The sequence below is a fragment of the Poromitra crassiceps genome (assembly GCF_964638095.1).
Source record: "Poromitra crassiceps genome assembly, chromosome: 21".
Taxonomy (NCBI): Eukaryota; Metazoa; Chordata; class Actinopteri; order Beryciformes; family Melamphaidae; genus Poromitra; species Poromitra crassiceps.
In genome coordinates, this window is record NC_139638.1 from 9,999,428 (window position 1) to 10,024,377 (window position 24,950).

General features: G+C 45.7%; 1 protein-coding gene across 1 annotated transcript; it reads right to left on the minus strand.

The window, feature by feature from the left end:
• Positions 1-4,512: 4,512 nt before the first annotated feature.
• nefma (neurofilament medium chain a) lies at positions 4,513-9,287 on the minus strand (the record flags this gene model as incomplete). The annotated part of the gene is made up of 3 exons (XM_083657302.1): positions 4,513-6,046; positions 6,751-6,875; positions 8,226-9,287. 3 exons carry the CDS (start codon positions 9,285-9,287, stop codon positions 4,513-4,515), a joined length of 2,721 nt encoding a protein of 906 aa, XP_083513428.1.
• Positions 9,288-24,950: the final 15,663 nt, after the last annotated feature.

Consider the following 24,950-nt stretch of genomic DNA (forward strand, 5'->3'; position numbering starts at 1 on the left):
GGGCCAGGGGCGGGTTATGCCTTCGCCGTCATCCAAAAAAAATATCGCTTCCGGTAAGCTAGCTAGCTAGCTAATGTTAGCTGCTGGTTGGTTGGCTAACTAGCGAATGTTAGCCGTTAGCTAACGTTAACACATTAACTAGACAAACACAGACATGCAGAGCTCCAAAAACAGAGCAATTCGTGATTTTGTTACTGTAGTTTCTGCAGAGTAACGTCCAATAGTGCAGTTACAATCAGCAGCTATGATAGCGCAGCCAGGGGGGGAGGAAGTCCATATGTGGTCCATCTGGTCATGGAGCACAGGACATTACGTCATCACAGGATAACGCCTGTCGCCAATCGGCTGGCTCAGATCTGTTCAAATTTGAACCAGCCAATCACGTTGTCCTGCGTTGTTTGAGACGTGTATAAAAGGCGACCGCAGATGGGGGTGGGTGGGGGGAACCGGGAGAGAGGGGGAACCAGAGGAGGGGAGAGGGGGAGAGGAGAGGGGGGACCAGAGGAGAGGAGAGCAGGAGAGGAGAGGGGGAACCAGGGGCGAGGAGGAGAGGAGAGAGGGGGAACCAGGGGGAGAGGGGGAGAGGAGAGAGGGGGAACCAGAGGAGAGGAGGGGAGAGGGGGAGAGGAGAGGGGGGACCAGAGGAGAGGAGAGCAGGAGAGGAGAGGAGAGAGCGGGAGAGGAGAGGGGGAACCAGGGGCGAGGAGGAGAGGAGAGAGGGGGAACCAGGGGGAGAGGGGGAGAGGAGAGGGGGAACCAGGGGGAGAGGAGAGAGGGGGAACCAGAGGAGAGGAGAGCAGAGGAGAGAGGGGGAACCAGAGGGGAGAGAGGGGGAGAGGAGGGGGGAACCAGGGGGAGAGGAGAGAGGGGGAACCAGAGGAGAGAGAGGGGGAGAGGAGAGGGGGAACCAGGGGGAGAGGAGAGAGGGGGAACCAGAGGGGGGAGAGGAGGGGGGGAACCAGGGGGAGAGGAGGGGAGAGGAGAGAGGGGAGAGGGGGAACCAGGGGGAGAGGAGGGGAGAGGAGAGAGGGGGAACCAGAGGAGAGGAGGGGAGAGGGGGAGAGGAGAGGAGAGCAGAGGGGGAGAGGAGAGGGGGAACCAGGAGGGGAGAGAGGGGGAAAGGAGAGGAGAGGGGGAACCAGGGGGAGAGGAGAGGAGAGGGGCAGGAGAGGAGAGGAGAGGAGGGGAGAGGGGAGGAGGGAGAGGAGAGGGGGAGAGGAGGAGAGGGGAGAGGAGAGAGGAGGAGAGGGGGAGAGGAGAGGAGGAGAGCGCCGCCAGCGGTGGGGGGCGCCCCTTGAATCCCAACGGAAGCGTGTCCTGCAACGGACAATATTTTTACAAAACTCCTGTTAAAATTGTGCTTCAAACACTGCTACAATGATCATGTCATGTTTCCGTGTAGTTTAACGGCGAAAACGTTAAGTCGAACTTCTTTCTAGCAACATACCGTTGAAATAATTTATTTTAGTTGTGTCTTTGATTTACCAGAGTCGGGGAAAGGACGCTACCGCTGGCGTCTTAACTGGAAGCTGCTCTTGTCCTGTTACGGACAGCTCACTCTGCGGCTCTGCTGGTTAGCAAGCCAGTGGTTAGCAAGCCAGTAATAGTCAACAAAGCGAGTGGCTTGTAGTGGTCGCTGAGTCCCATTTTGCTGCATTATTGCCACCTAGCTGGCCTTGTTGTGTTTTAGACAAAGCTAGCGTTAGCTAGCTAGCAAGCTAGCAACTTTAAAGGGGGTCATCCCTATGTTCCCCGGGTCCTATGTTCCCCGGGTCCTATGTTCCCCGTTTTTAACACTCTCCGTAACATTTGGGGTGTCTATCCGCTATGCCGACCACCCGCAATGCCGACCTTAGGTTTAGGCGTGAGGGGTGGGAGAGGTTAGGTTTTGGGTTAGGGTCTGGGGGAGGTTAGGAAGGGTTCTATGTTCCCCGGTCCCACAAAAACGGGGAACATAGGACCCGGGGAATATAGGACCCGGGGAACATAGGTACGCTCCCCTTTAAAGATCAGTAACTCTCGTCGCCCAAGCACGTCTTATGGCTTTCTGTCATCAAAGTCACTTTCCTAAAGTAATTTGACATGTTACCATGCACATATTCATATGAAATTCCACATATTGACACATATAGATGTATAAATTAGTTCCACTTTCACAAAGCGGCGATCCAGCATCTGAAATGCCTGCTAAAGTACCGGAAACCACGTCGGGAGACCTCTGACCCGGACGTGACGAAACAGGCAAGGAGGTGTCCGTTGCAGGACACGGTTACGCTACCCCTTTACCCCCCCCCTATGGGCGGGGTATCCGGGGATATGAGTCAAGCGCGTGCGGGGGAGGGGGGGGGGCATAGTGGCTGGACCCCTCCAGGGGCACTGCCATCTCTCTGGGCGGCCCTGGTAGTGGAAGCGATCATCTTGCTCTATAATGACCAGAATGGGTGTTGTTCAAACTGAACATTTATTTCTTCAACATGCTGCAGCAGAAAGGGAGATAAACAGCGGACACTATGTTCGTAGTTATGAAGTAGCCTACTTCCCCCCGCAGCATCGTGACATTGAATGAAAGTATAGGCTCGTTTGAGATGACTTCTGGCTCGCCTGGGAAGCAGGCGAGTGCAGTCAGCCAATTAGAGGCAGAGAGGGGCGGGTCATGCCTTCGCCATCATGGGAAAAAAAAGATCGCGTCCCGGAGCTAGCCTGAGAGGCTAATAAAAGCTACATGTTACAGAGTAAGCTGACTATCAGTACGTTATTGCACGCATAGGCCTATCTTTACATTTAAACGTTTACATAGCAAAAATAGAAATAGAAGTAGGCTATGTCAGTGTTTTCCCCTGAACAGCTGAGAAAGTGGACACTGTCAATAGTTAGCACTGTGAAGCTGATACAATTCAGGTGGTGGTAATGCAACATTTAAGGATGCCAACCGCCATAAAACACAGAAGAAGAAGCTGAGAAAAAGGATGTGCTGTGGGGTTGCAGCTGGTGAAAACCGTTGACCTTCAAGGCCCCTAGTTACATCAGAGACTTATTAATCCCCCATGTGCCTTCTTCTACTTCAATATATAAATAAATAATAAAATAAGATCAATAAAATACCAGCAAATAAGTAACATTACTTCTACTTGGATGGTGTACAGCCTCTACACCACTGGATTTATGTGTGCTTTTGTCGATTTTGTGTATTAAAATATAATCTTTTGATGTATATTAGTTTACCGTTATGCTCCACATAAATATCAGTGAAGGGAACTCTGGCAAGAGGTTCGTCATATGAATATGACTATAATAATAGAATTACTGTCTAAATCTAGTGGTGAATTAATTGTAACAAACTCATATTTATTATAAAACACCTGTCTGCAAAGCTGTAATAGATTCAACTCAAGGTAACTAGCCTACTTAAACATTGTTTCCTCATTGTAATGAAGGTAGATTGGTGCAATTGTGTGTATCACTAATATACCTCTAAGTATTACCTTAATTTCCTCTAATCAGAATAATATCATGAAAATGACACAAGACGATAGTTTTTTCTTTCTTAGTGTGACATTTATTGAGCAAATGCTGCTGGGAAATCGTTCATGATGAGTAAAGTCATGGGATTGCAAACAGTAGCACCTCATTTATGTTCTGTATTTAAATTCAAGTCCATCCTATGCATACAACAATGTATGTATCTGCGCATTGACATTTTTCTTTAACATTTTTTCAATTGCACTCGTTAAGTAAACATAACAGACACTGAGAAAAAGCATGTTTAAGGCTAGGAGTTTCTTCAGGTTCATTAAGCTTTAGTTGCTTCAGGTACTGAATGTATTATGGTCATGAGTTCATCACATCGTTGCCGTTCTCCTCCTCCTTCACTGCATGTTGTGTTGTTATGTTATTTGTTAGTTACTTTTTGGCTCAGTTGGTATCTTCACATTTCAAGTAAGGCTCTTCAGTAGAGCGTCTGTGCAGAGGACTCTTTCACCTGCCCTCACTCCCCTTTTCCTGAACTCAAAAAACCTCATAATATAGAACTTTCTCTGTCTCCCACCCACCCACCCACATGACATACATTCCTATTAGACATTGACTCTGTGCACACAGTGTATCCCTTCCATACAGACATACAGATACGAGAGGAAGGTAACTCCCCTCCCCTGAGCTAGCATGCAGAGATCACCACCCTCCCGTGAGCTCACGCGTGAACTGCAGAAAGAAAAGAAAAGAGAACAGAACGTCATCACACTCGGATCGCTCCCGACCACATCTGCAGCGAAGCCCCGTTTTTAAAGCTTTCACTCAACATGCATTTTTGACATTTGTAGCATTTTTTAGTTGGCATTGTTTTGGCTTCTCTCTATGCTTTGTTTTTCGTATGTTTGAGAGTGGTTATCTTTATTACATCGCTCTAGCTGTATGATTTCTTTGTTATGTTAGTTCTGGGTTGATTGCTTGTCGTCGTCGTCGTCGTCGTCGTGTCCTCCTCCGCTCGGGTTCCCCTCTCTCCGACCACACCGCTCACTCGGTCTCGGTCACCTGCTTGATGGACTGGGTAGAGTGCTTCTCGGTCTTCTTGGAGGAGACCATCTTCTCCTGCAGGACCTCGTCCACCTCCTTCACCGTTTCGGTGACGGTGACAGATTTGGTGACATGCTTGGCCCCGTCTTCCCCGGTGGTGATGGTCTCCACTGTCTTGGTGATCACGACCTTCTGGCTTTCTTCCTTGACGGGGCTCTCGTCCACGCCGTTAGCGAGCACGTCGGCCTCCTTCGCCCCGTCGTCCTTGTCTCCTTTGTCTTCCGGAGCGCTCTTCTCCACGTCCCCGTTCATGGACACGTCTTTCGGCTCCGCCTTTTTGTCTTCTGCCGAGTCGCTCTTTTTCTCCGATTTCTCGTCGGCAGCCTTAGGAGCATCTGTCTTCGGAGCCTCGGGTTTGGCGGTCTCGGTCTTTGGGGATTCTGGTTTTGGGGTTTCTGACTTGGGAGACTGAGCTTTTGGGGAGCTAGGTTTTTGGGGGGATTCAGACTTAGGGGAGCCCGCCTTGGGGGACTCAGACTTAGGTGATGCAGGCTTGGGGGATTCAGATTTAGGAGACTCGGGCTTAGGTGATGCAGGCTTGGGGGATTCAGATTTAGGAGACTCTGGTTTTGAGGGCTCTGTCTTAGCAACCTCTTCTTCCTTCTTCTTGGCGGGGGTAAAGCACGGGACAGCAATATACTTAACATCCTTCTTGGCCTCGGGCTTTGCAGCTTCAGCCTTGGGGGCTTCTGTTTCAGGAGCATCGGTCTTGGCTACAGCGGCCTTCTCCTTGTCTGATTTATCCTCTGCTTTCTCATCTTTTCCCTTGTCATCTTTTTCGCTCTCTACCTTTTTGCCTGTGTCAGCTTCCTCTTTTCCCTCGTCCTCTTTCTCATCTCCGCTTTTGGATCCTTTGTCAGCATCTTCGTCCTGATCGCCGCCCTCGTCTTTATCACCCTCTCCCTCTGCTGCTGCCTCCTCTTCTCCTCCGCTGCCCTCTTTATCGCCCGCCTCCTCTTTGTCGGGAGAGGCTTTGGACTCGGGGGCTTTGCTGCACAGCACCGTTTCCTCAACTTCCTCTGCGTCCTCTCCACCTTCTTCTCCCTCGTCACCTGCCTCTCCGTCCTCGCCCTTGTCTCCCTCATCCTCTCCCTCTCCACCCTCTTCCTTCTCTCCTTCCTCACCACCTTCCCCCTCTCCCTCTTCTTCCTCCTTCTCGTCCTCGGCGGCGACGGCGGCTTCCTCCTCCCCGCCCTCTTCGGCCTCACCCTCTACCTCGTCTCCCTCCTCTTCCTCTTCCTCATCCCCACACTCTCCTCCTAGTTTGGCGGCCAGCTCTTGCGCTATCTCCGCCAGGGCTTCGTCCAGGTCGGTTTTCTCATCCTCGTCCTCCACCCTCGTCTCCTCAATGATCTCCTCCACAAACTTGTGCTGCACCTTCAGCTTGGGAGGGCCCGATTTAGACTTTTTAGAGGTGACGGCCTGGCGATACGGGTACGTGCTGAAGTGGGTTTCCTCTCCCTCTAGCAGTTTCCTGGTGGGACAACAAATGGACAAATTACTTTTTTTTTTAGTCTAATCCATTCTCTTGAATTTAATAAATTATTTTCTTGCAAAAGTTTTGCAGAAAAGTCCTTTTTTCAAGACAAACATTTTGTTCTAATCCAGATATCATCAACCAGTAGGCTGCTGGCCAATGGTGGGTCTCAGAGCGCCATCTAGTGGGCCATGGAGGCAGTGGTACTGCCAAATGGTTAGATTAAATCTATTTATTTATTTATTATCTTATTTATTCGCTTATTTATTTATGTATTTGCTTATTTATTAATTGCTTGTAATTTACGAAGCTAGTGATGTTTATATCTAAATGTGCTCAAGAATTCACATAAATAAAAACTTCAAATTAAAATGCATAATTTCAATGACCAGTTGTATGTTTCTTTCTCTCTCATTTAGGTGAAGCTGGTCCTCAGACATTTTTTTTAACAATCAGCAGTGGGCCTTAAGTGACAAAAGGTTGAGAAGCCTTGCTCTAAACTGTGTCTGGTCTGAATCATATAACTGTTATATTATAACTGTTATAATTCAGACTAGATTTATCTTAACATTTCAAACAGTTTAGAGCTCAATCTTAAAAACACTGTTAAAACAATGGAATGAGCATCCATTTTAGTGAGGCAGCTGCATAGTTCCCAGTCTCAGTATATATATATACTATATACTATATACTATATATACCTGTATGCAGCGATCTCAATGTCCAAGGCCATCTTGACATTGAGCAGGTCCTGGTACTCGCGCAGATGGCGTGCCATCTCCCACTTGGTGCTCTTCAGCTCATTGTCCAGCTGGTGAATGGTCTCCTGAGGAAACATCAAGCAGAAACAACATGGTGAACAGGGGAATAAATACTGCAAGGTCAAAACTAAGGGTTACTAAGCATAAAGGCCTCAGGCCTAAAGTTACATTTTCTTTTTTCTGGTTCACAATGAGTCTTCAAAGTCACTATAGATATTGCCCTCTGTGACGTAAGTATAACCTACTATGTCTCACTTGATAGATCATAGGACAGTCAAAACATTGTATTCTCATTTGAACTACTGAATAAGAATGAAACATAACCCGTGTTCACTTAACCTTCATTTATCAGAACTGTGTGGGCTGCTGCTGCTCTAATATATTCTGACGCAGTACAGTATTGTAGAGATGGTGAGTGCTGCTGTTCCTCCACACCTCTTCATCTACAGCCACTACATCTTCATCTACAGCCACTACATCTGAGTGGTGTCACGCAAGGACAGAGCCGATGAAGGCATCGACCCGTGCCTCTGACTCAGCACGACACAGAGAGGGAGGGGGAGAGGGAGAGGGAGGGGGAGAGAGGGAGGGAGAAAGAGAGAGGGGGAGAGAGGGAGAGAGGGAGGGAGAAAGAGAGAGGGGGAGAGGAATGGAGAGAGAAATAGGGAGGGGGAGGGGGAGGGGGAGGGGGAGAGGAATGGAGAGAGAAAGAGAGAGGGGGAGGGGGAGAGGAATGGAGAGAGAGAGAGAGAGAGAGGGGGAGGGAGAGAGAGGGAAAGAGAAAAACAGAGGGGGACTGGGGGAGGGAGAGGGAGAAAGAGAGAAAGATGGAGGGGGAGAGAGAAAGAGAGAGAACAGTCTGCTGCATCGTTTTCCTTTAACTGTTTCCTGCTTTTCTAATCTCACAAGTTTATAGCGTTAAGTCACTCTGGCCACAAGATGGCAGCACTGAGTTATATTTGTAAACCCAGTAATGCGCACATATCCATCATTACGCAGCAGAAATGGTTTTAAAACAGGCCTGCATCCCAGATACACAACTTTTTATGATTCTCATTTCGTGTTACTGCCATTATGCAGGTTTAGTGTTTTATTTAGTCCATCAAATGAGACATGCTTTATCAAATGTACAAAATATGACAATATGAATCAACTCAAAAACTGAATATTTTATTGTGATTAGGCTACAACACAAGCTAACCGTTATTTTATTATTATTATTATTATTGTTATTGTTATTATTATTATTATTATTATGATTATGATTATTATTATCATTATTGTTGTTATTTGTAACTTGAAGAAGACAAAACATTAAATGAGTATGATAATCTATTCATATGTTTATAACTCTTTACGCACGGGATCAAAACAATTAGACCCGTTTGTCTGGCTGTTTCAGAGCGTTTCCCTACCTGCAGGCTGGACAGGTCGCTGTTGTGGCGGTCCTCGATGTCGTTCAGCTGCCTCTCCAGGGAGTCCCTTGTCCCGCGGACGGACTCCAACTCCACCGTCTTGGACTGCAGCTGGCGGCGGTAGTCTGAGATCTCATCACGGGCGGACTTGATGGCGTCCTTGTTCTGCTCCGCAGCCTCGGTGAGCTTGGCATAGCGGCACATGAACCAGTTTTCCACCTGCTGCAGGTTCTGGTTGGAGTGACCCTCCAGCTCGGAGCGGATCTCCCGCAGAGCCTCGGTGATGTCTGCCTTCTGGAAGTCTTTCCTCTCCATGGTCACCTGCGACGCCTCGACCTGGGCGATCAGGTCGCCCACCTCCTCCTCGTGGTTATTGCGGATGAAGGCGATCTCATCATGCAGTGACTGAACTTTCTTATCCAACTCGGACTTCATCAACTCCGAGTCGCCCGTGTCCTTCTTCAGGACACGGATGATGGCCTCCGTCTCCTCCCGGATGCGCGCTTCCTCGTCAAAGCGGTCCCTGAGCCGCTGGATATCCTCCTCGATGTGGTCGGTGTCGAGCTGAATCTGCGTCTTGTCGTGGTGGATCTGCTCCAGCATGGAGCGCAGCTCCTGCAGCTCCTGGTCGTAGAGGTCGCCCAGTTGGGACCGCGACACCTGCTTCTGCCGCAGTGCCTGGATCTCCGCCTCGATCTGCTTGTTCTGCTGCTCCAGGTAGTGCACCTTGTCGATGTAACCGGCGAAGCGGTCGTTGAGCCCTTGGAGTTGCTCTTTCTCGTTGGAGCGCTTGTAGTCTCCGTTCAGCATGGAGGTCTGATTATAATCAACGCTGTCGGCGGAGCTGAGCACCGTGGAGCTGTAGGCGCGGGACACGGGCACATTCACGCTCCTCTTGTAGGAGGAGGTGGTCATGGTGGAGCCGGGACTCGCCCTTGACCAGGACTGAGAGCGGAAGCCGCTGGAGGGGGTGCCGCTGGAGCGGCCGTAGCCGTAGCTGGTCGTCCTGCCGTCCATGACTCTCCTAAAGGGGCTCCCTATCGTGTCCACCGGGTAACTCATCCGGTCAGACTACAGAATGTACGGGTGCGAATGGATGGGGCACGGTGCGGGAGGCGGAGGCGTGTGGCGACTGCGTGGGTGTGTGTGAGTGTGTGAGGGTGAGTGTGTGTGTGTTATGTGTGTGTGGTGTGGTGTGGTGTGTGTAGGTGAGGTGAGGGGTGTATAGCTCTCACACCGACTGAGCAGCAACTGCCTGTCCTTTATATATATGAGGCTGTATCGCTAACAAGGCAAGCAGAAGCAGTTTTGCAGCCTGGCCCATTGATCGAAGTGAGGGGAGGGCGCATTCCCCTCTGGCAATGCCAATGGTTCGCCCAGGGTCCCGTTCAACGCACACCACGTGTGCTGCCTGGAGGAGCTACGTGGGCGGCCAGTTTAAAGGCAAAAGGGACTCTGACAAAAGACAAAAAAAAATCAAATAAAAGTTGTAGTTTTCATTACAGAATTAATTTACATAATTTGCCATATAGCCATATATGACAGCCATATAGCTACAGTAGTGTAAACTGTATTAACGGATTGAAACACGCTAAATATGGGAATTGGGGGGGGGGGGGGGGGGGGCATATATATTTTTTCAATAATAAAAATGTTGAGATGTTTTGGTGAGACTGGTGTTGAGATATGGATATCACACACATGGAGAACAGCAAATAGCCTAGCAGTGACAAGGAATCGTGTACAAAGGATTATAAATGAATGAATGGAAATCAAAACTATTAATTTGACATGATTGGTATAATAAACCTTAACTTAAATTCATCATGACTTAGCCTATACACTACAGCATTTCCTTCTATTCTCATTCCTCCGTTTGAGCACCACGGACAGCGCCACCGTGCAGCCTGCAGCCTGTCGGCTTCTCTGCTGGACAGCAGCCAGTGAACAAGTCAGCCGGTTCCAAAACCTCTCCATGCTGGGCAACAAAATGACAACAGTTTCTCCACACTTTATTTTAGTGAACTATGAATGTAAGAAGTTTGTTTTTAGTGCATAAATTATAAGACAATTCGGCCCAGTGGCAACGACTGTTGGCCTTGGTCTAGCTCCAGTAGAGTATTGATTAGGCATACAAAATGCATTGAAGTCTCATAACTCCTTTGCTATCATTGCAGATAAAAACACGCCCAACTATTTCCAATGTTACTGGCTCAGTTAAATGCACACAGTAAGTAGCCCTGTAATAAGGTAGACTATATCTCACAGTGGAGGGGGAAATTGCAGCACTGTATTCCATTTCTTCTTTAGAATTTGACACTTGGATTTTTTTTTTCTATTATCAGACACTAGAGACATAGATGAAAAGAGAAAATAAAAACATATACTGTAGCTCCTCACAATGAGTCTGTGTGTATGTGTGTGTTGTAGTATTTTCCTAATTTAACATCAAGTATGTTTTAATACTATAAGCCAGTACCCAGTATATATCCAGCAGTATAAGTATTAAGTAGGCTATTATATAAATGTGTTTTTAAATCAACCCGATCAGCCCAGTTTTTTTATTGTGACTCTGTATTTAGGGGAGGTTTGGTGATCCCTGAATAAGCACTGAATTTACAAAAGTGTACAAAATGAATGAATGAATGATGATGAAGCCACTATTTGACACCTACTCTAGTGTACAAATAATTGCTAGTAAAACATGTTTAAAGATGGATGCTCTATTTAGATATGAAATGTTGAAGGGACACCAGCGAAAAACAATGATGATTTTTTTTTTTGCACATAATCTCCCACACATCCAAAAAGCGATGTAATTCATGCACAAACGCCACTGGTCCACAACTTAACTCAAATCAGCTCTCAATAACAGTCAAACTAAAAGAATGCCTGCAAAACTGTTTAGTTTTTGGATAATGTGTGAGATTATGTGTAAAATAAATCATGTTTTTCGGTGTGGAGTGTCCCTTTAAATGTTGATTGCTTCGGAATAGAAATATGCACTCCCATTCATTTCTCTCTGGCCCTCAGACAGAGAAGGTGCCTTTGAGCAGGAGAGATCGTGATCTCAGAAATGCATCTTATTATTTTCTCTCTCTCGCACTAGAAGTTAATGAAGGAAGATGTCCTTCGGCTGGTGGATTCAACATCTCACTGCACTGTGCTGCTATACTACACTATCTGCATGACAAGAAACTGAAGTCCTTTTAACGTCCTTTGTGCCTTTTAGAGTTGTCATTGACACCCAATAAGGTTCAATGTTAAGAGTCTAACAAAGATTCTGCATAGGAGCTGATCTTTTCAATGCGAAATGTAGTCTACTAGTTTACCCATCCTGAAAACTAATAATCATCCATGTTTATGAAGAGGGTAATTATGCTTTAACATGCTAATACACCGAGACTTGACCACTGTTCCTGTTATAATCTAATATGTCTTATAATATAATAATATAAGGAGGAAAGTTTTGAATTCTGCACATGAGAGCACTACCTGCAATGCATATAAGGCATGGATTATATATGACTGCGTATTAAAAAAAAAAAAAAAAAACACGATTTCAGACGGCAGCCCGTCTTTATTGTCACACGAACACACTGCAACACATGCATGCGGCCACAACATACACTCATGCTGACGACGGTGGGCCGGTGAAATATGTCCTCTGCATTTCACCCATCCAGGCTTGTCCTTTCCTCCGGGGGGCAGGCCAGGAGCAGTGGTCGCTTTTTCTTTCCAGTGCCCGGGGACCATCATTGGACCATCATTAGACCAACTTCAGATGTTGTCGTCACTGGTCGGATGACGATCTTCTGCATGTTTTTTAGTGGGGGGTTATGTACGGAGGAACCCCCTGGGGGCGTACGGGGAGAACATGCAAACTCCACACAGAAAGGCCCTTTCGCTATAGTGGTAGTATTTGTGGACCCCCCCCCCACACACACACACACACACACACTGTTTGCGGAAGTGTATGTTTGACATGTCATCCATCCCTGCACACAGACGTTTCCCCTGAGGACTAAGCTGCCGTGTGGCCTACAGTCTGGCTGGCCAGGCCCCACCGAGAGCCTATTGATCTGCTCTCCATCTTGGCGCTTCACTCTAATCTCAGGTCACACGGGTCCATGTGAAGCGGTGACACACACCTGTTGCAGGTAAATGCACCAAAAACGCCCTTCCTTTTTTGGGATCCATTCTGCCAAATATAGACATTACTTACGATGTGTCCCTGCGGCCTCAATGCACACGAGTGAATCTGATTCGGGTGTTTTTGTGCCAGTCGAGAGGCTATTTCTGTGCCCTGAAATGTAACTTCGTGTCAAATTTAAATCGATGAGAATGTAATTGAATATCTCAGAATCTTTTGAAAGCGCCCGTTATAACTCTGCCATGACAGAGGAAAAAAATAACTGACTTCTCTTTCCGAGGCTGATTTAGACATTTGTCATTCAACCACCTGCCTGGATTTCGCTGTCTCCCTTCTTGTTTTTCCACTGCAACAGTTAGCCAGGCGGGGCTAATGCATCAAGCATGGCCAATTTTAGATTGCTCCAGGGAGAGGGAGGCAGACAGAGAGCGAGAGAGAGAGAGAGAGAGAGAGAGAGGAGGTGGGGAGAGAGAGAGAGAGAGCGGAGGTGGGAGAGAGAGAGAGAAGGGTGGGAGAGAGAGAGAGAGAGAGAGAGGAGGTGGGAGAGAGAGAGAGAGAGGAGGTGGGAGAGAGAGAGAGAGAGAGGACGACAGAGAGAGCATCGCAATGACTTTCTCCTGTTGATGTATATGCATGTCTGCCTGTTTTAAACACTAAAATGCATCTTAACTGATTACACTTGTGTCTCCCAGCCACAACCACAGTCTCCTTGCTTGCTGACTTTACAATGCCCTTGACCGGTGCTCTCTCTCTCTCTCTCTCTCTCTGTGCGTGTCTCTCTCTCTCTCTCTCTCTCTCTCTCTCTCTCTCTCTCTCTCTCTCTCTCTCTCTCTCTCTCTCTCTGTGTCTCTCTCTCTCTCTCTCTCTCTCTCTCTCTCTCTCTCTCTCTCTCTCTCTCTCTCTCTCTCACTGCCCTCCGCAGGATTTCAGATGTGTAAATCTTCCTGCAGCTAAAGGGTTTTTTCACTCACAACCTCAAGGTGCTTTTGAATGCCCTATAGGCAGGCGGTGGTGGTGTGATGTGAAGGGTGGTGTGTGTGTGTGTGTGTGTGTGTGTTGTGTGTGTGTGTGGTGTGTGTGTGCGTGTGCGTGTGTGTGTGTGTGTGTGTGTGTGTGTGTGTGTGTGTGCGTGCGTTGTGTGTGTGTGTGTGTGTGTGTGTGTGTGTGTGTGTGTGTGTGTGTGTGTGCGTGTGTGTGCGTGCATGGGTGTGCGTGTGTGTGTGTGTGTGTGTGTGTGTGTGTGTGTGTGTGTGTGTGTGTGTGCGTGTGTGTGTGTGTGTGTGTGTGTGTGTGCGTGCATGGGTGTGCGTGTGTGTGTGTGTGTGGGAAGGGGTGTGGGGCGGGGGGGGGGGACAGGGGAGACATTGGGGCTCCAGCGCACTGCAGAAGGCTTGGAGTGCTTTCAAGTGGCACTGCAGCAGAAACAGCCTCTCCAGCAGCGAGCTGAGGAGCAGCCAAACCCAGCCCAAAGCCAGTCCCCGTCTGCAACCTGCAGAGCCCAGGACACAGAAATACAACACATAGAATGGACATTTCTCATTCAAGGTGTACAGGAGTCTTTTATAGGTGACACTGGTGCAGATACACACTGACAGTGCTGTACTACACACTATAAGGACCACATGACCCCTCATTCAGTTGATACATGGCTGGCAGTGGGTTGTCTGTCTGTCTGTCTGTCTGAGTGTACATTCCTATAGGTTCTACGTCCACACTACTCTTAGAAGAAGTGGTTCTATATGGAAGCTTTAAGGGTTCTATAGCTTGGTATGTATTTGGAACCCTCAAATGGTTCTATGTAGAAACATTTTAGATGGTTCATTCAAAAGAACCCTTGGGGTTCTATATATAACCATTTTGGGGATTTTGGAACCATTTTTTAAACATAATAGAACCATTTGAGGTTCTATATAGAACCACTTTTAAAAATAGAACCCTTTGGGGTTCTATAGAACCACTTTTTAAAAATAGAACCCTTTGGGGTCCACCAATCAGTCGACACCTTAAGAAGAAGAAGGGTTCTTTGCAGGGTTCTTTGTTGTCTTACAGAAATTGTATAGCACCTTTTTAGACATGGGTTTGGTAAATTATATAGAACCTTAAGTTTTATATAGACCCCTAATGAACCTTATTTTCTAAGAGTGCAGAATGCCACCAATGACGTCCTCCAGTTCTGACTAATGTGCCGCTCTGCAGACTGCTCACAGGGTGTAGCATGTAGCATGTAGCATGTAGCACACCCATGTGGGTGATAGAGACATATCAGATCATAAGTTATGATCGCATCCTATCATCGCCATTGTAAATAAGAATTTGTTCTTAATGACTTACCTGGTTAAATAAAGGTTAAATAAATAAAATAAATAGAGGTAATATTAGTTTTACTTCAGTGACCCCCCTCACCCCACACGAGTTGACTCATATCTGCAAAAAGAAAAAGAAAAAGAAGAAAGATCTTCAGACTGTTTCAGATGAGGCCTGAGGAAGAGCGGTGGAGGAGCACAGATGAGCCTACAGATAATCAATACATAATATCGCTGTGATTGATCCCCATCTGACCGGAGCTAATAGGGTGTAGAACTGTACAAGAAATGAGAGACAAACAGAGGCTACCTGAATTGGATAACAGACCTGAATGACAACAAAAGCCAACAGAGGAAAATATTATAACCAAAATATAATACATAGCTATAATACAATGTCAACTGCAGTTTTGCTGAGAATAGCATGAATTATGGGTCGACTCGTAATTTGACCCATGGGTTTTCTTGTCATCTCAGGGGGGACTTCAAATGTTTCATTGCAATTTTTTTGTTTATAATGATAGTTATTTTTTTTGATAAAAATGAAATAAAATAAAATAAAATAAAATAAAATAAAAGATTAAAATAAAACATTACAACTACTATATAGGCCTAAACATCTCACACACAAAGTGCAATACAGAATATGCTCACAAAGAACTAACAAGCACTATCCACCTTATTTTTGGCGGCCATTTTGCCTTACGTTAACTATGGGTTCTATTTCCGGTGTAACCAATTTAGATAACCCCCCAGCCCCCGACAAAAAAAACGTCTATGAGGATTTTACCCTTTTACAGCAGAGCCATTCTGCTCTACAGCCGTGTCGTTCGGGTGCTGGGATAACGTAATGCATTGTGGGTAGTCGGCTACTAACTGTGGCTAATGTTAGCGGCTAGCTAGCTATGTTACATGGCAGTAAAACGCCACCAAATTGATTTCACTTTTAAGCATTTCGAGTAACACACATTTCGAGTTTCCATACGGACCTCCAGCGTTGGTTAGTTGTTTATAACGTGACTATATTTATAACTTTTATAACGGACTCCAGCTTCCGGTTTATAATTCGGGTCTGCAGCCAGAGTATAACAAAGGAAATGGCAAACGGTAACAATGAGTCACGTTAAACCGGACCTTGTACCCACGATTCTTTTTTACAGTGGGGCATTCAAAAATAAGGTGGATAACCTTTAAGACCATGCCGCCACTCCCCCTACGGAAATCTGATTGGCTGGGCCATTATGGAAGTCCGGCATGCCGTCCGTGGTTGGTCGATTCATATGCCTGTCACGCCTCTTTGGGGGGTCGGGCATGAACTACTTGTCAGAGTTGTGTTCCAGATGATGTATCGTATCTACGGCCGGCTACTGCGAGACGAGGCCGCTTATAACCATTAAATGGTCATGAGACAGTTCATTGGTTTGCAGCAGTTAAAATTCAGGAGGGGCGATAAACAGACATGCCAATAGGGTCTTGTAATGTCCTTGGGAGTTAATATGAAGTGCTGTGTCATGTTAATATGAAGTGCTCTGTCATGTTAATATGAAGTGCTGTGTCATGTTAATATGTGCTGTGTCATGTTAATATGAAGTGCTGTGTCATGTTAATATGAAGTGCTGTGTCATGTTAATATGTGCTGTGTCATGTTAATATGAAGTGCTGTGTCATGTTATTATGAAGTGCTGTGTCATGTTAATATGAAGTGCTGTGTCATGTTAATATGAAGTGCTGCGTCATGTTAATATGAAGTGCTGTGTCATGTTAATATGAAGTGCTGTGTCATGTTAATATGAAGTGCTGCGTCATGTTAATATGAAGTGCTGTGTCATGCAGCTAACATGGATGCCAGTTCTACTCCTGTTCATATTTTATTCATGAGGAGAAAGAGACAACATCATAACCCAGTGGACAGGAAGAGTGACATTGAGATGGAAAGGGACAGAGAAGTGGACACTTAATAAAGATTTACACTGACGATGCACACAGCCCAATGCTGCGTCAGGGCCCCACAAGCTGACGTGTGTGTGTGTGTGTGTGTGTGTGTGTTGTGTGTGTGTGTGTGCGTGCGTGCGTGCGTGTGTGTGTCTGTGTGTGTGTGTGTGTGTGTGTGTGTGTGTGTGTGTGCATGCGCGCGTGCGTGTGTCTGTGTGTGTCTGTGTGTGTGCGCGCGTGTGCGCGCGTGCGTCTGTGTGTGTGTGTCCAGAAAATTAATGGTCCATGTCACTGGTGTCAGTGATCACTAAACATCTGACATGGAGTTCACACACACACGTGCACGCACACACACACACACACACACACACACACACACACACACACACACACACACACACACACATGCACACACACACACACAGACACACACACACACACACACACACACACACACACACACACACACACACACACACATACACACGCACACAATTTATTTATGTCCACATAGGAGAAAAGGGTACAAGGACACAAACACTGAAGGTGCAGTACAGTACATTCACAAAACCATGAAGCATGTAGGACAGGTGTTCACAGTACAGAACATAGTAGATAGTACTCAGTGCTCAGGGCTACAGTATGAGTAGCAGCATCTCTACATAGTAGATAGTACTCAGTGCTCAGGGCTACAGTATGAGTAGCAGCATCTCTACATAGTAGATAGTACTCAGTACTCAGGGGTACAGTATGAGTAGCAGCATCTCTGCCAGATATGGCGGCTGAGCAGAGCCCACTTTTTGGGCATCGCAAGTTGTTGAAGCCCTCTTACGTCCATCCTGTGAGTACAGGTATGTCCTTGGCCAGTGCTTCTCAAACTTTTTCATGTCAGAAACGGACACAAATTAGACCACAGACCCCCGTTTGATGAGATGTTGTCCCAGGGTCCCCCCATCTGACAGGAGCCTGGGATCATTGACTGGCTGCACCTGGGCCCGTGCACTCATATTCATGATTATGTTAACACAGATAGAATAAAGCTATTGGTCAAAAAGTATTCACCTTATGTAGCCCCGCCCACTCGACGCAGTTGTGTTATGACTTCCTGTTCAAAAAAAAGGTGGGCAACCTCACCTCCTCCCCACTGACCATTAGCATAGGAGCGCCCCAGGGGTGCGTCTCCAGCCCCTTCTGGTACGACCTCTACACCCACGACTGCGTGGCGACTCAAACTTCAAACACAATTGTGAAGTTTGCAGACGACACAGCGGTCGTGGGGCTGATCTCGAGGGGCGACGAGACGGCCTACAGAGAGGAGCTGGGGGTACTGGAACAATGGTGCCAGGACAACCACCTCTCCCTGAACGTCTCCAAGACCAAGGAGATCATTGTAGACTACAGGAGAGGGGGGGGCGCACACCCCCCCAATCACCATCAACGGCACAGTGGTGGAAAGGGTGGACAGCTTCAAGTACCTGGGAGTCAACATCCACCAGGACCTGACCTGGGCCGGCCACACCGCCACTGTCGTCAAAAAGGCCCAACAGCGAATACACGGACTCAGGCGCCTGAAGAAATTCGGGCTGAGGAAAGAAATCCTCGGGACTTCTACAGAGGCACCATTGAAAGCCTGCTGACAGGCGGCTTCACCGCCTGGTACGGGAACTGTACCACCATGGACCGCAGAGCGCTACGGAGGGTGAGGCGCGCGGCCCAGCACGTAACAGGAGGTGAACTGCCAGAAACTGCACGAACTGTACAACCAGCGGTGCCTCAGGAGGTCCCTGAAGATCATCAAAGACACAAACCATCCCCACAACAGCCTGTTCTCCCTGCTACCCTCAGGGAGGAGATACAGGGTTCCAAAAACACGCACAAATCGCTTGAGGAACAGTTTCTTCCCGCAGGCCACGAGACTCCTAAATATGCACAAATAGTGCAGTAGTCGTACCGTACCGTACTGCAGCTGCTACTATTACGGATGCCTAATGTTTAATTGTAAATTTAAGTGTATGTTTAATAAGGTGCCTAACGTTTAATTGTAAATTTAAGTGTATGTTTAATAAGGTACATGCTATTTGCACATGTATGTATAAAACGTCGAATTTGGAATGTCTGAACACGTCTAACGTATGCACATGACATGTGCACCTATGTGCAATGAATATGCCACTGTCGTATAAGCCACCGACTTGTCTTATTGCTTATAGATGCCTATTTTCTTATTGCCTTATTGCTGTCTTATTGCCTATTTCTGCCTATTTCTTATTGCCTATTACTTATTGCTGTTGCCTATTTGTACTATGTCGTAAACGGAGTCCACTGCACAAGAATTTCACACGTGGTACTTGTACCATGGAGTGACAATAAAAATCTTGAATCTTGAATCTTGAAAACACCGTCTGTTTTACCTGGTCACTAGTACATGTACTGTCACAGGAAGTGTCAACACAGTAGGAGGTAATTGGCTGACCTCTGTGTTGGAACATAAGGTGATTAAGGTCATATGAACAAGACTGAACTACCAGTGGTACTTTAATTAACACCTTAAGGGAATGCATAATGAGAGGCAATAAATAATTATTTTGTCAAGGCCACTCACTCAGCATTATCCTATGAGTTTGATCCATTAGCATGATATAGTCCTGATATAGTCCTGATATAGTCCTGATATAGTCCTGATTAGGGATGCAGCGGTATACCGTTTGAAGGTATACCGCGGTTTGAAAACGTCACGGTATCAAAACCACTAAGATTTGCCGTCATACCTTCCCCACGGTATCAGCTGTTTCCCCAAACAAAGTGCCCAGGTCGCTTGCAGAGTGCAGCTTATGCAGCCCCTCCCCCTGGCTGCATGCCTACCTAGACTAGAGCACAGTAGAGAGGAGCTGGCCCCTCCCCCTGGCTGCATGCCTACCTAGACTAGAGCACAGTAGAGAGGAGCTGGCCCCTCCCCCTGGCTGCATGCCTACCTAGACTAGAGCACAGTAGAGAGGAGCTGGCCCCTCCCCCTGGCTGCATGCCTACCTAGACTAGAGCACAGTAGAGAGGAGCTGGCCCCTCCCCCTGGCTGCATGCCTACCTAGACTAGAGCACAGTAGAGAGGAGCTGGCCCCTCCCCCTGGCTGCATGCCTACCTAGACTAGAGCACAGTAGAGAGGAGCTGGCCCCTCCCCCTGGCTGCATGCCTACCTAGACTAGAGCACAGTAGAGAGGAGCTGTCACTGACTGTATTTACAACTGTGTGTGTCATAATGGCTGAAACAGGAGAATGCAAGGACCCCCCTGAACTTTCCCCCATCTAAAAAGACGAAGTCGGCTGTATGGGAATATTTCGGCTATTGTAAAAACACAGATGGTCTGCACATAAAGGTCCGCAATACCGCGATACCGTGAAACCGTGGTATTTTTGTCCAAGGTTATCATACCGTCAAAAACGCATACCGTTGCATCCCTAGTCCTGATATAGTCCTGATATAGTCCTGATATAGTCCTGATATAGTCATGATATAGTCCTGATATAGTCCTGATATAGTCCACGCTCACAGTTCAGTGAGAAGAACAAACAAACACAAGATGTTACTTAGAATGAATCAAGCAGATTCTTCTGTATTCTTGAGGCACTTAAGGTGTCAATCTGGGGTCAAAGGTTAAATGTGAGCAGAAAGGAAATCAATGTCTTCCTCAACACTACAAAGAGCTTCTGTTTACCAAATAACTTACAAGATACTCACATTGCTACGCACTGGCCAGTGTTTTTTTAGGCCTGACCTGTGTGTGTGTGTGTGTGTGTGTGTGTGTGTGTTGTGTGTGTGTGTGTGTGTGTGTGTGTGTGTGTGTGTGTGCGTGCGTGCGTGCGTGCATGCGCGTGCGCGTGTGTGTGTGTGTGTGTGTGTGTGTGTGTGTGTGTGAGACAGATGTGCAGTGACAGCTATGGTGTGATACAGATGGCCAGACAGACTCAGCTGACACATAAACACATAAACACATATCAGCCATAAAGTAACTCAACACAGCAGCTGGAGCCACTGTCACCTTTGACCTCTCTGCTGTGACCTCATCTCACCCATTTCTTTCTTTCTTTCTTTCTTTCTTTCTTTCTTTCTCTCTCTTTCTCTTACGTTCTTTCTTTCTTTCTTTCTCTCTTTCTTTCTCTCTTTCTTTCTTTCTTTCTTTCTCTTCTCTTTCTTTCTTTCTTTCTTTCTTTCTCTCTTCTCTCTCTTTCTTTCTTTCTTTCTTTCTTTCCTCTTCTTTCTTTCTTTCTCTTTCTTTCTCTCTCTTTCTTCTTTCTTTCTTTCTTTCTTTCTTTCTTTCTTCTTTCTTTCTCTCTTTCTTTCTTTCTTTCTTCTTTCTTTCTTTCTTTCTCTTTCTTTCTTTCTTTCTTTCTTTCTCTCTTCTCTCTTTCTTTCCTTCTTTCTTTCTCTCTCTCTTTCTTTCTTTCTCTCTTTCTTTCTCTTCCTTTCTTTCTTTCTTCTCTTTCTTCTTCTTTCTTTCTTCTCTTTTCTCTCTTTCTTTCTTTCTTTCTTTCTTTCTCTCTTTCTTTCTTCTTCTTTCTTTCTTTCTTCTCTTTCTCTCTTCTTCTTCTTTCTTTCTTTCTCTCTTTCTTTCTTTCTTTCTTTCTTTCTTTTCTTTCTTTCTTTCTTTCTCTCTTTCTCTCTTTCTTTCTTTCTTTCTTCTTCTTTCTTTCTCTCTTTCTTTCTTTCTTTCTTTTCTTTCTTTCTCTCTTTCTTTCTTTCTTTCTTTCTTTCTTTCTTTCTTTCTTTCTTCCTTTCTTTCTTTCTTTCTCTTCTTCTTCTTTCTTCTCTTTCTTTCTTTCTTTCTTTCTTCTTCTCCTCTTTCTTTCTTTCTTTCTTTCTTTCTCTCTTTCTTTCTTTCTTTCTTTCTTTCTTCTCTCTCTTCTTTTCTTTCTTTCTTCTTTCTTTCTCTCTCTTCTTTCTTTCTTTCTTTCTTTCTTTCTTTCTCTCCTTTCTCTCTTTCTTTCTTTCTTTCTTTCTTTCTTTCTCTCTCTTTCTTTCTCTCTTTCTTTCTTTCTTTCTTTCTTTCTCTCTTTCTTTCTTTCTTTCTTTCTTTCTTTCTCTCTTTCTTTCTTTCTTTCTTTCTTTCTTTCTCTCTTTCTTTCTTCTCTTTCTTTCTCTCTTTCTTTCTCTCATTCTTTCTTTCTCTCTCTTCTTTCTTTTCTTTCTTTCTTTCTTTCTTTCTTTCTTTCTTCTTTCTCTCTTTCTTTCTTTCTTCTTTCTTTCTCTCTTTCTTTCTTTCTTTCTTTCTTTCTCTCTCTCTTTCTTTCTTTCTTTCTCTCTTTCTTTCTTTACTGACATTTAGTATCCAGACTTATTGTACATAATTAATATTTATTTATTCATGATCCAATTTAAGTTGCTCACCGTCTTCATTACTCAAAGTATAAATTACACAAGATCTTCCCTTCTGTCTCTCCACTGTGTGACAGGTGTCAGGTGTCAGAGGGCACACTATCTCATGCCTTCTGGTTCTGCCCTTCACTAACAGGATTCTGGGCCAAACTATTTGACTGGTACTCTAAAGGCCTACAAAGTAACCCTGCAGCCAGAGGCAGAACTTGCCATCTTTGGCTGCTCGGAGTCCTCTCTGAACTTCCCTACAGCTGCGCAGCAATCTCTGATGCTCTGACAACTGTTGCTAAAAGACTGATTTTAAAGGAATGGAAGTCCTCCTCTTCACCTTCTTTTCAGGTGTGGCTGATGGACATGATCTCTGTTATACAGATGGAGAGGCTGAGGTTCCTGAGAGCCAACTCGCTCAGAAGGTTCTCAAATATCTGGGACCCCTTCTTGGCTTACTTTGACGAAGTCAAGAATGACTAGTGACTGAGGTTATGGGTGATAGACTGCTTACCTGGATGGTTTTCCATGGACCCCTTTCATAGGACTCAATGCATAATATCTTGTATAAGCACATGGGCACATATAGGGCTGGTAGCACCATGTTACAATTGTCAAAGATGTTTTTTTGTTTGTTTTTGTTTTTTTGTTTTCCTGTGTCTGAACTTGTTTGTCTTGTTTGTTTATTGTTCTGCAAAAATTTGGGAAAAAAAATAAAAATAAAAATAAAAATAAAAATAATAATAATAATAATAATAATTATTATTATTATTATTATTATTATTTATTTATTTATTTAAATCATCTTGCTGGAATGGCAGACAACGTTAGGGTGTCAACAAACAAAATGTATTTCATTTTTGGCCAGCGCAAGCGGGCCCTATATCTGGCTTTGTCCAGTCCAATTTGCATGCCGATTTGAGTGCCGATGCTCGTGAACGCTTCATCGCGCTGGCCATATGCTAGGTTTTATTGTTTTATTTTGGGAGATGGGTGCGGGCGGGCAGGCAGGGGGGAGGGGGGGGGGGGGGTTGTTGGCATCCAGGTAGTGCAGCAGTAGATTCCCTACCTACCAACACGAGGGTCACAGGTTCGAGCCCCCGTGTTACCTCCGGCTTGGTCGGGCATCCATACAGGCCCAAATGGCCGTGTCTGCGGGTGGGAAGCCAGATTAAAGGTATGAGTCCTGGTCGCTACACTTGTGCCTCTGGTCAGCCAGGGCGCCTGGGGGGGGGGGAACTTGGGCTAATAGCGTGATCCTCCCCACGTGCCAAATCCTGCCAGTGAAACTCCTTGCTGTCAGGTGAAGAGAAGCGGCTGGTCAGTGCACATGTATCAGAGGAAGCATGTCTACAACAAGATTGACAGATGGGCTGGAGCAATGACCTGGGCCCTATACTACGAAGCTATCTTAACAGATCCGCGATCTGTCACTTTCATCTGGTTTGACTGAACAGGATCAAAGCTATCTAGTTTAACGATACTACGACGCTGGTTTTCTACTCGATAACTGAAGCTGGATTTATCTGGGATCTGCCTGTGCACGCGCACGTTTTTCGCTCGTGCACAGGCGCGCGTCCACGCGAAAGAGGTGCGCTAGCCAATCACATTATGAACAGCTGAGTTGACACGACAGGCACACCTCATTCAATGATCAGAGTTTTTAGCGGATATTTAATGTAGCCTATGTCAGAATGAAAATCCGCATTGGATATAGTCTGCTGAAAGACTGTTTAAAGCTGCCGCTTGTATTCACATCAGTCATTTGATTTACTTTGATCAGCGATTTCTGTCTCCTACAGCAGCTTTTTGCGAGTGTAAATGTAAATGTGTAATCTCAGTCTATAAATTTCCACAATCTGTAAGCCTATTTAGACCATAGATTTAGAAACGCATGCTCAATGAATAATGATCTCTATCACTCATTATGTGTGTGGTTGCACTGATCGAATAATTCATATTTAAAATAATGATATCCTAATATAAAAGAGAAAAATGCTGAACTGAATTGAGACGATGCGGGCATAGTTTTCATTGATAAAAACTAGCCTATTTTGTGGTCACATATATAGGCTATTGTCAGCAGAGTCACATATCTCCATATTTCATATAATGATGCTGGAAATATGAAGTTCAATCACATCATACAGGCAAAAAGCAACACAGTTGCAGCTGCAACATGCAGGAGTAGCCTAGATATGAATCATCTTAATATGGGATCGCCTGTGTGCAGGTGATCCCATATTAAATTGCTTAGATGTAGTCTATTCTAGCATGTAGGCTATGACCATTTCAATTCCAACCCAACGTCAGTCTCAGCTCCATTGCGCACACGGCACCGTGCGCTTTGGAGACGTTTATGTAACCTTTTTATGCCTGTTTAGTGATATTTCTCCACTCACTATTCAGCTGCAATCGATCAGCGGGGTCAAACAACGTATCTAGGCTACTTGAGAGCACAAAAATGAATATATAAAAACATATTCCAAAGTGGTAAGTAGGGCTTAATTAAAATGTAGCCTGCAACAAGTGCAAGGCTTTAGTCCTTGATTAATTCAACATTACAATTCGTGCTCCTTCCTCGATGGGAAACTCGTCCAGAAAGGGGTTGGCCATTTTTCCAAACTGCTGATTCGATTGGTTCGTGGGCGGTGTAATTAAGGTCTAATCTTATCCTTGCAACTTAACCTGCTGCGGACCAGGTTAAGTGTGAAGCATAAGTTGCTATGGAAATATATGTCGGTAAGAAGTTAACTTGCTTTGTAGTACGGCTAAACCAGGTTTAAACCCAAACTTATCAGGATCAACCTAAATCTTGCTTTGTAGTACAGGCCTCAGGACAGCCTATCCACCTTATTTTTGAATGCCCCACTGTAAAAAAGAATCGTGGGTACAAGGTCCGGTTTAACGTGACTTATTGTTGCAGCTTGCCATTTCCTTTGTTATACTCTGGCTGCAGACCCGAATTATAAACCGGAAG